A 13,995-nucleotide genomic window follows, 5' to 3' on the forward strand; every position below is an offset into this window, starting at 1 on the left:
GAAGGGTTTGGATCTGACGTCTTGCAAGACCCACCTGCACTTGAGCTCAATGCACAGCCGAGCTCAAAAGGGTTAGGTTTAGCATCTTGCTAGATCCACGGGTGGTTAGGCTCAATGTATAGCTGAGTCCAAAGAAATTGAGTCTGTCATCTTGTCAAACCCACTTGGGCTTAATTCTAACATCTTACTAGACTCATAGGTGTTTGGACTCGGTGTATAGCTGAGTCTAAGGTGATTGACTCTGGAATATTGTTAGATTCATAAAAACTATGACTCAACACATAACTAAGTCTAAAGGTGTTGAGTTTGGAAATAGAACTAGACTCGTATCATCTAGGCTTGTTATTCTATTAAGCTTATATATATTACATCATTATTTTTATGTTAATGAGTTGTGTATAAAATATATTGATACATCACTAGGACACCACTTTACCTGACCTGAAAAAAAAGAAAAAGCATCTGGTTTAAACGATACGAAGCAAAGGTTTTAGACGACGTTTGACATGTCATAATAATGATGTGATGAGAAAATATACGAAGCAAAATTAGAATGCAAGGATTGTCACTTCCCCAAAGTTTGTGAGGTTGTGGCTGTTGGAACCTGAACCCCAAGATGATGATAAGTCCAAACAACAAACAATGACAAGCCACTCTTCACCACTAGCAAAAAAGTGCGACCACTTCCTTCTTCTAATGTCCAGCCCTTCTCATATTTATATTCCCTACCAACCATGAACTCATTCAACAATTCTCTTAAGAGTACTACAGAACTAAATACGTAGTCCCTAATGCACCTCCATTCTGTTCTTCCTCTGTAAAGTTAAGGTCTACATAACACCGATCTTTGCTCTCTGTTTCTGTCTCTCTCTTCAATAATGGTAACGGCTTGCCTGAACATCTCTACTGTGATACTACATATTTCATCGGTAATATCTTATTTCTTTTATCATCTCTCAACTGTAACAGGTTTTAGCAACAAGCCACAGTGGGAAAGATGGTGCGCACGCTGATCCTGCAGTAGACTTTCGAGGAAATCCTGTGGATAAGTCCAGAACTGGAGGATGGCTTGCTGCGGGGCTCATTTTGGGTGCTTCTCATCAACAAGAGCATGTGTGTTACTAAGTATATGTATTGAAGCACTTTGTTAATCTCCACCTTAATTTGTTTTGCAGGGACCGAACTTTCAGAGAGAATATGCGTCATGGGCATATCAATGAATTTAGTGACATACCTAGTAGGAGAGCTGCATATTTCATCGGCAAAATCTGCAACCATAGTCACCAATTTCATGGGTACTCTCAACCTTCTCGGCCTCCTAGGAGGTTTCTTGGCAGATGCTAAGCTTGGTCGGTACTGGGCAGTTGCTATCTTCGCATCCATAACTGCTTTGGTAAGCTTCTAACTAAAATATTGCATGCCTGCATGTCACTCGCTTAAAGAGGATAAAATCTCTGAGAATTTATGTTGCTCTAGTATCGACGTGCTCTGAGAGCTGGAAATCGGCTATTGCATTGAACTTTGATACCCTTTCAAGTTCCGGCTAAGAAAATCAGCAGCATATAATTTAATCATTGAGCCGAACATTGATGAAGGTGTCAATAACATGGACCTAAAAATCAAAGGAGCTAGGCCTACCAAAATCTGCGCACAATTATCTCTAATTTCAGGCCACACTGCTAATTCCTTATCATATGCACCAGGGGCTCAGTCTATTAACCATGGCCACAACCATTCCTACCATGAGACCCCCACAGTGCGATGACTACAGGAAACAGCATTATCAGTGTATCGAGGCCAGTGGAAATCAACTGGCTCTGCTATATGCAGCACTTTATACCACAGCACTTGGTGGTGGTGGAATTAAGTCTAATGTCTCAGGTTTTGGATCTGATCAGTTCGATCAAACAGATCCCAAGGAGGAGAAGGCGATGCATTTCTTCTTCAATAGGTTCTACTTTTGCATTAGCATCGGGTCATTGTTTGCGGTTATAGTGCTTGTATACATACAAGATAACGTGGGAAGAGGGTGGGGATATGGAATTTCAGCGGGGACGATGGTGATCGCAGTAGCAGTATTGCTCTGTGGGACACCGTGGTACCGTTTCAAGAAGCCTCGAGGTAGCCCATTAACTACCATATGGAGGGTATCACTCTTGGCATGGAAGAAGAGGAGGCACCCTTATCCTTCCCATCCCAGCCTTCTGAATGATTATGACAGTGCCGCAGTTCCCCACACAGAGAAATTCAAGTAAGTTTTGACTTGGCAAAACAATTGCTTCAGAAACAATTATTTATTGGCTTATTCTCAGGCCCTTAAGGAAATTTTCCTTATATCCCAGAATTCAATCATCATTACTGTCACTACTGATATAAGTTTGCTCATCTGTTATTCATCAGGTATCTTGACAAGGCTGCAATCATGGATCCCACCTCCAGCGCACAAAAAAATGACCCTTGGATAGTATCGACTGTTACGGAAGTTGAAGAAGTGAAGATGGTACTAAAGCTCATCCCAATTTGGTCTACATGTATCCTCTTTTGGACAGTCTACTCTCAAATGACTACTTTCACCATTGAACAAGCGACCTTCATGAACAGAAAAGTTGGCTCCTTGGTTATTCCTTCAGGTTCATACTCCACCTTTCTCTTTATCACCATTCTCCTCTTTACATCCCTAAATGAAAGACTCTTCATTCCCCTGGCTCGAAAGATCACCCGCAATGCACAAGGACTGACAAGCCTTCAAAGGATTGGAATTGGACTCTTTCTTTCAATACTAGCTATGGTGGCCGCTGCTATCATTGAGAAAGAAAGAAGGGAAACTGTTATTCAACAAAATACAATGATAAGTGCCTTTTGGCTAGTCCCTCAATATTTCCTAGTGGGTGCCGGGGAGGCTTTCGTTTATGTTGGACAACTTGAGTTTTTCATCAGAGAGGCGCCAGAAAGGATGAAATCAATGAGCACTGGGCTTTTCCTTAGCAGCATCTCAATGGGTTTCTTTGTTAGCAGTTTGTTGGTGTCTTTAGTTGACAAAGCTACCAAGAAAATCTGGCTCAGGAGCAACTTGAATAAAGGGAGGTTAAATAACTTCTATTGGATGCTTGCAGTGCTAGGACTGTTGAACCTATTCATTTTCCTAGTTTTTGCAAGGGGGCATCAGTACAAAGTCCAGCAGTATATCAAGCCCAAGAACTCTGAAGAGAAAGAGCTTAAAACTGCAAATGATTTGACTGTTTTAGAGATGGTGAAGGAGGAGGAAATGATTTAACTGTCATAAACATACAAGAGGAAAACAACATTGATGAAAAGGAAGGACCGTAGTCTACATGCTCTCCAAGGCCTTCCTGATGTTCTGAAATTTCTTTACACAGCCTTTAAAAACACAATTATAGAGTGCTAGTTTATACTCAATTTTCAGACCTATTGAAAATTGAGCTACTTTAGATGTGATGTTGGGTGTCCAGTCATTGTATGATTTCAGACACGATTTTCAGATTCATATATTTAAAACCAAGTACTTTTTAAAATCATTGGTTAAACTACAAAGCTTGTAGATGCAAATGATGTTGCTAATTTTGAATTCTGATATCTATGTCAATACCCAAGCGAAGAGATGTATAATCCACCGACTCCACTATGTAGAATAAGGACAAGTGTAAAACAACATCCTTCTAGAAATCCACTTCTGAAAAAAAAAAAAAAAGATATCTTGAGCAACAGATGCAAACTTTGAGAAACGGAAAGCTGACCTCTGAAGAATTACATAGAACAAAATCTTAAGAAAAACTGCTTGCAGAGGCAGGCAAGTGATTTATGACCAATGGCGGGCGTAAAGCTTGGTGGTTTGCCTCATTTTGTTTGCGGGCCTTGTACATCTCTTCTGTCTCAATCACAACTAACCTCTTCACCTGACGGGAAAAAGAATTACATTCAAAACAATGACCTATGAGTCAAAGCAATTACAAGGATTTAAGACTTTAACTTTCCGACAAAATGCAACTGACGACTTAATCCGAGCTTATACTACAACCTGCTGGAGCATTCCCATGGCTGTAGGAGTATTCCATCGCATGACAGTCTGATTGCACTTGTGAAGACGCAATGCCTCTAAGGTACGCCTGTGAAGTCTCCTAGTTCCTGGAATGCCCCTCACCAAAGTTATATACAGGTGCGGACTCCATGCAATTGGAACTTGGGCTTTGAAAGCTTTGAATGCATTCATGTTTTCTCTTTTGTAACTGCATTGTACGCTAAAACTTCTTAGCAATGTTATTTTTCATATGGAATGAAATGCTAAAGGGACAGAAACTTCAAGAAGAGATGACTCCAAGTAAATGAATGGAAATACAGAAAATGCATTCAAAAGGAGTAAAGAACATGATATCTTGTGTGATATATTATATGAAAGGCACATTAATGACAACTGACTGGTACTGAGTTTTGAAGGCAGAAGAAACCTGTTCTCTAATGAAATGTCTCGAGAGATAACAAACATACCCGCATTCTGTCTTACTTTATCAGTAAATATCAAGAAATCGAATCAGTAAGACTATTTACAAACCTAGAAATTTAAGGATGTCCCAACTCTTACTCAACAACACTGAAAAATTAGGGGAAAACCCCAAAACTCGATAAACCTCCAGCTGATACACAAAAATGTCACGTATAGTACCTTCCCCACATTAGTTTTCCCCTTGTTAAATATCTGATTCAGATAAACAAAGCATCCTCTATTCAAGGTACACAGAAGGAATCCAAACAGTAGGCGTACAAATTTTATCAATGGAATCGCAGTATTAGCACAAAAAGAATTACAAAGGCCCAAACAAGCTACAAAGTTAATACCAAGATAACGAACCGGGTCCAAAACAAAGAGTGCAAGAAATACTATACCAAGACAGCCCACTACGACATAGTAAAGCTCAAGGCAAAGAACAAGAATCAGCAGAGTGCAACTTAATTAGAGAACTCAAGAAAAGTCACACACATACACTCTGTGGCATTGCATCGAACAGTTAGCGTGCAAACTTGGAACCAGCTAAAGGCCTTTGCTTGTTTAAAATTGACCAATCCCACTTCAAACTTTCCATTGCAAGTTTAATTGGATGCAAATCGAATGAAAATGATGGCTAAAACATATCTAAGTAATTAAACAGCAAGATAACTAGTTTACCAAGTTCGTCAATTGAGAGAAGGAACTGACCTGTGATTCCGTCCCCCGGAAGACGCTGCTCGTTTTTCTTTGTGAAATTTGCTGCGACAGCTATTCAATGGACGTTCATTTTCTTGTGGTGGCTCCTGGGCTATGATTTACCAAGCCCAGCATAAAATGCAGGATGAAATAGGCCCACCTCTTTCATGCTCAGAAATATTTGATTTTAGATTTACCCCAGGCATCAGCGAAGGTCCAATAAGTCTCGAAATTTAGAAGGTCCACAAGATTTATTACTACAGAACTAAATACGTAGACAGAAAAGATTTTAGATTTTAAAACAAAGGATTACTTCAATTGTTTCTTGTAATATTAAGTAATACTCGGAAAGCACTGTAGCTTCCCACGCCTTTCACTTGTTAATATATTATTATTATTATTATTATATTATATTATAGAACTGTAGTTTTCTTTTTTTCGTTTTTATTGTTTTTGGTTTTTTTAATGAAATTTTTTTTGTTTGATTTAATTTGTTAATATTAATTTTTTTTATTTAGTTATCAAATTTTTATGATACGGATCCTGAATTTAATGGGTTAATTTGATTTGATGAGTTAACCCGGATTTTTTTTTAATTAATTTTTTTCATTTAGTTTAATTTGTTAATGTTAAATTTATTTCTATTTAATTATCAGACTTTCATGACATGTATCCTGGGCTTGATGAGTTAACTTGGTTTGATGGGTTAACTCAGTTAATTCTGGGTAAACCCATCAATTTTTTTTTATTTAGTTATCAAACTTTCATGACGCGAATCCAGGTTTTACGGGTTAACCTGGTTTGAAGGGTTAATCCAATTAATTCAGATTTTTTTTTCTTCATTAGTTTTTTTTTCCTGTTGGTTTTTTTTATTTGTTTTTTTCTTTTTAATTAATCTATTTAATTATCATATTTTTATGACACGACCTTATAGTCAGACCCACATCCAATATTCTTGGGTTTGGTATTGTTCAGGCTCACTTAAACTTGAATCATGCAAGTTTAATGTTATTATTAATATTATAAATATTACTTTTAGGTCAGGCGTTATAGTCAAACTCAAAATTCTTGGGTCTAATTTTATAAAAAAACCCAAAATTTTTAAATTTTATTTATTTTTTAATATTTTTTATATAAAAAAAATAACTCACAATATCACGCAGGTTATGAAAATAGTAGGGACTAAGTGGCTAGTTTTGACTTTTGAACCCGAAAAGGAAATTCTATATAAACGCAGAAGGAATAACAAAAGACAGGTGGTTCCTGATAAAAGTAAATTCGAACAAAAATGAATAGAAATCTCATGTCAGTTGCTAGAAAAGCTTTAACAAAAGCTCACAATCCCGCCACCAATAACAAACTGTTTGTTGCAGGTCTATCTCCATCACCCATGTACTATTTTTGCTAGACTATCTTTTGTGTGTGTGTGTGTGTGTGTTGAGATTTGCCCTTACTTTCAGAGATTTTTGTGTTTTAAAGGTTTGTCATGGTCAGTTGACGAGAAGTCATTGAAAGATGCTTTCTCTTCCTTTGGAGATGTCACGGAAGGTACTAGTACTTTGCAAAATTATTATGTCATCCATTTGTTCGATGAATTGTCTCAGTGAATATTTCAATCCCCTTCCTTTGTCAAATCTAATCTAACGTAATCTGTGGTGATCTCGAATTCATTGGGATGGTCGTGGTTCAGTGAATATATTGTATGATAGAAACAGTGGTAGATCAAGAGGGTTTGGTTTTGTTAGTTTCTGTAAAGAAGATGAGGCTGTATCTGCGAAAGATGCAATGGATGGAAAGGTGAGCATGGGTATTCTTGCTTTGTTTTCATTTCTTTTGTCAGTGGTCGAAGTGCTTCCAAGAGTGAAGGTAAATAATTTCATTGCAGGCATTGTTAGGTCGTCCATTGAGAATAAGCTATGCTCTTGAAAGAGTTCGAGGCGGACCAGTCGTTGTGCCTCGCCTTCCAAACGGAGGAGATGAGGGCTACAACGGCAATGCTTGAACTTCGTCAGAATTGATTGAACATAACGAAAGGGGAGAGATCAGAATGCACCTCTGATCCCCTTAGTGATAATTTACGAAATTTATTTGGATGAATGTGGTAACAAGCACATCGTATTGGTTTTGTGCGGCAAGCAAATTATTTTCTTCTCTGATATATAGCTGATTTTTATTTTTATTTTTATTTTTCCTTTATATATATATATATATATATAGTAGAATAATCTTAAAATTAGTAAAAAAAATCGAATGATCCTGTCATCCAGTGAGTTTCAAATCTTTTGATTTTATCGATTTTACCTTATTTTTTTAATGAAACAGTAGGTATCAAAAGGATATGGAATAAAACTAGGTTTAAAAATGTGGCTGTTTAACAATCTTTAGAATTGTGTTAAATATTATTTTTTAAAGTTTTTTTTGGTTTAAAAATATATTAAAATAATATTTTTAAAAATTTATTTTTATATTAACATATTAAAATGATCAATTTTTTATAAAAAAAAACATGATTGAATCGTAATATTAATCATGCCTTTATATATATACACACACATCTTACAAAGGATTATTTCAAAGACAACTAAACAATATTTTGATGTTAAAATATGATAGTTAAACAATGGATGTGGTGATATTTATTGTAGTCCACCATTAATCTTGATAAAAACAAATATATCTAATCATGAAACTTGTTTGTTTTATATTTTAAAAGTATATTTTTTAAAAAAAATTATTTATTTGTTTCAAATTAATATATTTTTAATGCTTTTAGATTATTTTGATGCATTGATATTAAAAATAATTTTTAAAAAATAAAAAAAATTATTTTCATACATTTCTGAGTGAAAAACATTTTAAAAAATAACTGCAATCATAATCTCAAATAGGCTCAGTTTGGCCTCAAATCTTGTTATCTTGATATATCCATACAAAAAATAAATAAATATACAAGACAAACAAAAATAAACCTAAAAACAAAATAAATCTGTGCCATAAAACTTACATGGTAGCCAAAGAGAGCAAATACAGATTGAAAAATTATGCTTGGTTTATATATTATGGTTTAGGTTGGTATTTTGAAATTAATTGCAATAAAATAGACAATAATCACTTTGATCATCCATAAGAATAAAACATGAAGCAATTTTTTAAATGATTATGGGGTATTTGATTTGGAGATGTGGTTGGTTTTTTTGGTGGAACTAAAACAAAAAAAAATATATGATTTTTGCTTTTATAAAATTTGATTTATACTTAAAAAAAAAATTCATCATGGCTCCAAACCAAACACAAACTACATATAAGTCATTATATCTTATTATGTTTTTAACATTAGAATCACATAATATACTACCTTTAAGTAAAATATAGTAGAAAAATGCATCTAATGTTTAATATGTTTTTTTAATTAAAAATATATTTTTTAATTTTTTTTAACTTTAACATATTAAAGTCATACAAAATTATCTAAATAAAAAATAATTTTAAAAAGTAGTTTATAACGTAAAATCAAATACTTAACTAGCATAAAGCAATTTTTATATTTATTTAATATTTATATAATTAATAATTTGGAACCGTTCTCTTCGCGTGCACGTATACATTTCGTGTCCCAGAGAAAATGTAGAGGACAGTGTCTGTCACCGTTGAGTTCGAAAGGCAATCCGCCAAACGAACAAACAAACAAATTCTCATAATCGCCAGTCCATCCATGGAAGACAACACAGCGGCATCAAATCTCGATCTCAATGACACTAACAACGCTGCCTTAATCGACGGTTTCTGCGAGATCACCTCTTCTTCTAAACAAGAAGCCCTCTTTTTCTTAGAAAGTCACCAATGGGATCTCGACTCCGCCATCTCTACCTTCATGGACAGCGACTCCGACCCTCCTCTCGTAACCGCAATCCCTCCTCTTCCTTCTCATCCTGTTAACTCTCCTTCTCCGTCCCCTCTACAGTCTCACTCTCCCTCCCAGTCACCGTCTCGCTCTCGCTCTCCTTCTCGGGCTCCCAACAGGCCAAGATCGAGAGATAAGAAGCCCAGCGCTAATCGGACACGTGGCGGAGTCAGAACGCTTGCTGATCTTAATCGGATTCCTGATGGTGGGTCCGGTAGCGATGATGATGATGATGATGATGATGATGAGCCGCAGCAGTATTATGCTGGTGGTGAAAAGAGGTATCTAAACCCTAGAATTTTAAATTAATTAAGCTGAATTGTTGAATTAGGGTTAGGGTTAGTTAAATTTTGTGTTAATCGGAAGTTTTTTTTTTCTAGTGGAATGCTGGTTCAAGACCCTACCAAACGTCACAATGTGGATGCAATTTTTGACCAAGCTAGAAATTCAGGAGCAACTGCTGATTACCTTCAGCCGTCTTCAAGTTCGAGAAGCTTCCCTGGAACAGGGAGATTACTTTCAGGGGATACAACAGTTCCACCTGCTCCTCAACCACCTGCAGCTGTCAATCACACTGTCACTCTATGGAGGAATGGGTTCACCGTGGATGATGATGGTCCTTTAAGGAGGTTTGATGATCCTGCTAATGCCTCCTTTTTGGAAGTAATTTTTTAACCCTGTTCTTTATTTTCAAGTAATTTTTTTACGAGGCTTTGAGGACTAGTCTAGTTTGCAAGGTAAAAGGTTATTGCGATTGGATCTAAGCACGATAATGTTATTGGAGTGCAAGTTGGATTTGCGAACCGTGTCAAATAAGTAAAACAACATGCTTTTTTAATGGTACACCATTGTTAATTGGTTTTATGTTTGCAAGTATCTTTCTGACTTCTGGGTTTAGCTTGATTCTTTTCTGGTTAAATGCTGGATTTAATTTCGCAGTAAATTCTGCTTTATCCAACTTCCATTGGATATGTGAAGTTATGATACTTATGGAAGGACTTGCATTGCGTTTAGTGTTCACCCTCTAATGGAAAGTTGTGCTTATTTAAATGCTTTTCGTGCAGAGCATCAAGCAGTCTGAGTGCCCGAAAGAGCTTGAACCAGCAGACAGGAGGGCTCAAGTGCATCTTAATCTCATGAGGCGAGAGGAAAACTACTCTGTGAGTTCCCTTTTTCCACTTTATTTTTCTTAATAAAATTTTATTATCTATATTTATCTTTTCATCACTGTTCCCTCGACCTCCCCTGTTTTTATGCAGGAACCAGAGAAGCCTCAGGTTCCTTTCCAAGGTGTGGGAAGAGCTTTGGGTAGCACCAGCACCCCTGCCGGCCCTGCTGCCTCTGAGCCAACTGTTGCTGTTGCTTCTCTCAAGGCTGCTCCCCACCCAACCCCAGATCTAGTTATAGATTCTTCATCACCCACTACCTTAATTCAGCTCAGGTTAGCAGATGGCACTCGCATGGTCCCTCGCTTCAACTTAAACCATAATATTAGAGATATACGAGCCTTCATTGAGGCATCAAGGCCAGGTGGGGCAAGCACTTATCAACTGCAGATAATGGGATTCCCTCCAAAACTACTCACTGATCTTGATCAGACGATCGAGGAGGCCGGCATAGCTAGCTCTGTTGTTATCCAGAAATTCTAACTAGGTTGCTGGTGGAATTTTCTTCCACTTGATTGGATTCATGACACTTACATTAAATATGCTTTTATTTCCAAAGATTAAGGAATTTGATTATACGTAGAAAGTTTTATTTAATTAGTTATAAAAATTTGTTTTCCTACTAGAAGAATTGATTGAGGCAGCAAGTCTCATCCGCATCAAATTTCTATAGTTTGAGGAGACAACAGAGCTAGGTATTCAGGCCCTATTCGCTTAAACAGTTTGGATTACGTCCTGCTGCTTAGGGTTAATAAAAAAAAACTGATTAAATAAACTGAATTAACTAATTAGAAAAAAAAATTTGGTTTGGTTTGGTTTTAAAAGTATGAAACTGAATGAATTAAATCTGACCGGTTTAGTTTAACCTCAATTCAAATCTAGACATAGAAGGTTTATTTTTTTTATTAAATTCCAATTCCTTTAATTTCTTTTTCTCCTCACCCTCTCTCTCTGGTTCCCCTACCTTTCCCCCACCACTCCCCCTCTTCTCTTTATCTCTGATTTCTTAGTTATGTGTGGTTTCCCTCTTCTCACAATCTCTGATTACTTAGTTATGTGCTATTGGAGATGAGAAAACTCAAGTACTTTTTCATCACTTGCTTGCTTGTATTTATTGAGAAAATTGATTTGGGTTTTAAATGTTTTTTTTTTCAAGTGGGTTTCTTGAATTGTTTGTGAATAGATAGAAAAGTATTTTCTCTTAAGAATTTGCTTTGGTTTCAACAACTTGGCGTAATGTTGAATTTTTCATCAGTTTTGTGTCTGAACTTTAAAGATTGTTGGTTCATTGGACTTACAAAGAAGGAACAACTTAGTTTTCGGGTAAGGAAAGCATTTTCTTATTGCCTTTTGTCCTCTTATTAGTTTTCTATCTGAAGTTTCACTTGGAAATTATTTCTTTATTATAGTTTGGGAATAAACTCTTGTTTGGAATTCACATTTGATTATTGACAATTACATGTAGCTATCATTTTTCTACTAGAAAAATGTCTTATTTTTCTAACAGAATCAACAACATAATCTTGTTTCGTAATCTTGATTTTTGTCTTTGACTTGCCAAAATCCTCCATCAGCTTTCTTTTGTAGTCTGCTTCAACTTCTTCAAATGAGTGAATGACAAATATAGCAGCAGCAACAGTAGCAAAATGGTCTACTTGAACCCAAAACATGCTAAGAAAAGCCTAAGCTGAAAAGGTCTAATTAAATGAAACAGGTCCAACCGCTTTTTATAGATAACAACTGAATGAAATTGAAATTGTTGGTTTGAACCGGTTAGTCTATTCGGTTCGATTTATAATTTTAAAAAATATAAATTTTAGTTTGATTAGTTTTTTTAATTCAAAACCAAATAAAAAATAACCACCTTTGTCTGCTATTTATATTGAAGTGCTCGCTTGTCAGTTTTGCTTTGACCCTATTGCGAACATCTTATATTTGCCTTAGGCAAGACATTGTACATGGAGGCAAATTAATTATTAATTTAATTATAAAAACTAAAATGAAAGTGGTGTTTTTTTGGTGATCTACTATTTTTCATGTCCTTCCTATAGAAGTGACTTCGAGAACAAGAAACAATATTTCTCATATTAAGAAACAAACAGAAACCAAAAAAACAACTAGGAATTGATTTATTGTTGCACAAGTTTTTTTTTCCTTATGTGACTTGTGCTAGAGATTAATAAAGAGCAATATATATATATATATATATATATATATATATATATATATATATATATATTGAGTGGATTATACATACAGAATTGGGTTTTTTTAGTGATATATTATTCATTTGAATAGTAAAGTTGTTCTTTACTCTTCTTCTTCTTCTTCTTTTCATTTTTTTCATCTTTTTAATATTTCATCCTCATGTTTTTTAATCATTTTATGATCTAATTTTAAGAGATAAATTTTTAAATTATAGTAGAATGATAAAATTAAAAGAAAAGGAATCATAATGTAAAAGATGGAGAAAATATATGGCCAATTTAATTTTTTTGAATTTTTATTTTAATCTAAAAGTTTAAAAGTTTATTTTGATTATTTTTCAGTTTTTTGGTTTGATAGATAAGAGAAAAATTAAAAAATAGTAAAGAAACAAAAAATTTGTCGATCGACCATATTTCAATTACAAAAAATAAAGATATTTATGTAAATGAGGTTTTTTTTCTTTAAAAAAATTCGATGGAGGTAGGTTTTTTCTTTAAACTTGGTAAAAAAAATAGATTGGGTTCTGTTTGGTTAATTTTTATTTAATTAATTTTTATTTTTTAGAGTGATTTTAGAATATTTTAGAATTGTTAAATATATTTTTTTAATGTTTAAATGATGTTTTAGAGGTTTTTGGAAACAAGGACAAGCTAGAATTAGATTTTGTGGGGTTATAGTTATGGATACTAATATTTCAGTCATCGAAAGTGACTGAAAAAGTGATCAGTCAGCGACATTTCGCACAAATAGCTTGCCATTATAAGTGATATATTGCCCACTTTAAACAGTAAAAGAACAGTAAAACATGGAAGCTAACCCTTTTTTTATAAAAACAAATCCCTGTTTTTATTTATTTTTATTTATTATTTTTATTTAAATATTGATTTATGCTTCCCCCCACCCCCTCTCTCTTTTCTTAAAAAAATTTGTTTTATTGAATAAAATAATGTTTGATCTTTTTATATTTTTTTTGTTGCAAGATACTTTAAAGAAATTTGTTTTATTTATATTGAATTTGTTTTTCAATTGTATTTACATCAAGTTTTTTATAAAAAAATTATTTATTATTATCAATAATTTTTTGCTGCTGAGATAAATTGAATGAAAATGTTTAAAAAATAAATAAAAAACAATTAATATAAAATATTTTTATATATATCTATCTTTTAATTCAACCATGAAGATTTTCTTCTCACTTTAATATTTAATTAGCGTTAACAATGTTTTTTTATTTAGCAATTCATATATTTCATAATTTATTTTATAAAAAATAAACATCTTTTTTATTCTCAATTTTAAAAAAAAAGTGATATATAAAAATATATTCATAATGTAATTATTTTTTTTAACTTGAAATACTACTGGGCAGAATAAACAATATGCTTGTATTTTTAAATTAAAAAAAATTATGATATTTTAAATTGCATCCACAACATTGATATATTTTTTTTATTATATTCAAAATTAACTTGGAATTATACTTACAGTGTAGTGCGAGTGAAAATACTAGCTATACCTCTTCA

General features: G+C 34.1%; 4 protein-coding genes across 4 annotated transcripts; 3 read left to right on the top strand and 1 right to left on the bottom strand.

The window, feature by feature from the left end:
* The first annotated feature begins 635 nt into the window (after nucleotides 1-635).
* On the top strand, nucleotides 636-3,533 carry LOC133682642 (protein NRT1/ PTR FAMILY 6.4-like). The gene is made up of 5 exons (XM_062106077.1): nucleotides 636-881; nucleotides 970-1,090; nucleotides 1,176-1,393; nucleotides 1,704-2,251; nucleotides 2,401-3,533. The coding sequence occupies exons 1-5, from the start codon at nucleotides 879-881 to the stop codon at nucleotides 3,272-3,274; spliced, it is 1,764 nt and encodes a 587-aa protein (XP_061962061.1). The 5' UTR covers nucleotides 636-878; the 3' UTR covers nucleotides 3,275-3,533.
* Nucleotides 3,534-3,620: 87 nt separating this feature from the next.
* On the bottom strand, nucleotides 3,621-5,366 carry LOC133682645 (uncharacterized). Its single transcript, XM_062106079.1, has 3 exons — nucleotides 5,210-5,366; nucleotides 4,037-4,244; nucleotides 3,621-3,914 (listed from the first exon to the last, which is right to left on the bottom strand). The coding sequence occupies exons 2-3, from the start codon at nucleotides 4,226-4,228 to the stop codon at nucleotides 3,783-3,785; spliced, it is 324 nt and encodes a 107-aa protein (XP_061962063.1). The 5' UTR covers nucleotides 4,229-4,244; nucleotides 5,210-5,366; the 3' UTR covers nucleotides 3,621-3,782.
* A 1,023-nt stretch (nucleotides 5,367-6,389) lies between these two features.
* On the top strand, nucleotides 6,390-7,376 carry LOC133682643 (glycine-rich RNA-binding protein 4, mitochondrial). Its single transcript, XM_062106078.1, has 4 exons — nucleotides 6,390-6,570; nucleotides 6,677-6,745; nucleotides 6,888-6,994; nucleotides 7,083-7,376. Exons 1-4 carry the CDS (start codon nucleotides 6,486-6,488, stop codon nucleotides 7,197-7,199), a joined length of 378 nt encoding a protein of 125 aa, XP_061962062.1. The 5' UTR covers nucleotides 6,390-6,485; the 3' UTR covers nucleotides 7,200-7,376.
* A 1,417-nt stretch (nucleotides 7,377-8,793) lies between these two features.
* Nucleotides 8,794-10,822, top strand: LOC133681578 (plant UBX domain-containing protein 4-like). Its single transcript, XM_062104663.1, has 4 exons — nucleotides 8,794-9,379; nucleotides 9,479-9,761; nucleotides 10,163-10,258; nucleotides 10,358-10,822. The coding sequence occupies exons 1-4, from the start codon at nucleotides 8,910-8,912 to the stop codon at nucleotides 10,745-10,747; spliced, it is 1,239 nt and encodes a 412-aa protein (XP_061960647.1). The 5' UTR covers nucleotides 8,794-8,909; the 3' UTR covers nucleotides 10,748-10,822.
* Nucleotides 10,823-13,995: the final 3,173 nt, after the last annotated feature.

This window comes from Populus nigra, chromosome 2 (assembly GCF_951802175.1).
Source record: "Populus nigra chromosome 2, ddPopNigr1.1, whole genome shotgun sequence".
NCBI classification, from domain to species: Eukaryota; Viridiplantae; Streptophyta; class Magnoliopsida; order Malpighiales; family Salicaceae; genus Populus; species Populus nigra.

Coding starts and splice junctions, on each gene's coding strand:
- LOC133682642 (XM_062106077.1), top strand. Junction 1,091..1,175: donor TGCTGCGGGGCTCATTTTGG/GTGCTTCTCATC, acceptor TTTGTTTTGCAG/GGACCGAACTTTCAGAGAGA. Junction 2,252..2,400: donor CCCCACACAGAGAAATTCAA/GTAAGTTTTGAC, acceptor GTTATTCATCAG/GTATCTTGACAAGGCTGCAA.
- LOC133682645 (XM_062106079.1), bottom strand. CDS start 4,228: ATGAATGCATTCAAAGCTTTCAAAGCCCAAGTTCCAATTGCATGGAGT. Junction 3,915..4,036: donor CCATGGGAATGCTCCAGCAG/GTTGTAGTATAA, acceptor TTTTCCCGTCAG/GTGAAGAGGTTAGTTGTGAT.
- LOC133682643 (XM_062106078.1), top strand. CDS start 6,486: ATGAATAGAAATCTCATGTCAGTTGCTAGAAAAGCTTTAACAAAAGCT. Junction 6,571..6,676: donor TAACAAACTGTTTGTTGCAG/GTCTATCTCCAT, acceptor TGTGTTTTAAAG/GTTTGTCATGGTCAGTTGAC. Junction 6,746..6,887: donor CTTTGGAGATGTCACGGAAG/GTACTAGTACTT, acceptor GTCGTGGTTCAG/TGAATATATTGTATGATAGA.
- LOC133681578 (XM_062104663.1), top strand. CDS start 8,910: ATGGAAGACAACACAGCGGCATCAAATCTCGATCTCAATGACACTAAC. Junction 9,380..9,478: donor TATGCTGGTGGTGAAAAGAG/GTATCTAAACCC, acceptor TTTTTTTTCTAG/TGGAATGCTGGTTCAAGACC. Junction 9,762..10,162: donor CTAATGCCTCCTTTTTGGAA/GTAATTTTTTAA, acceptor CTTTTCGTGCAG/AGCATCAAGCAGTCTGAGTG.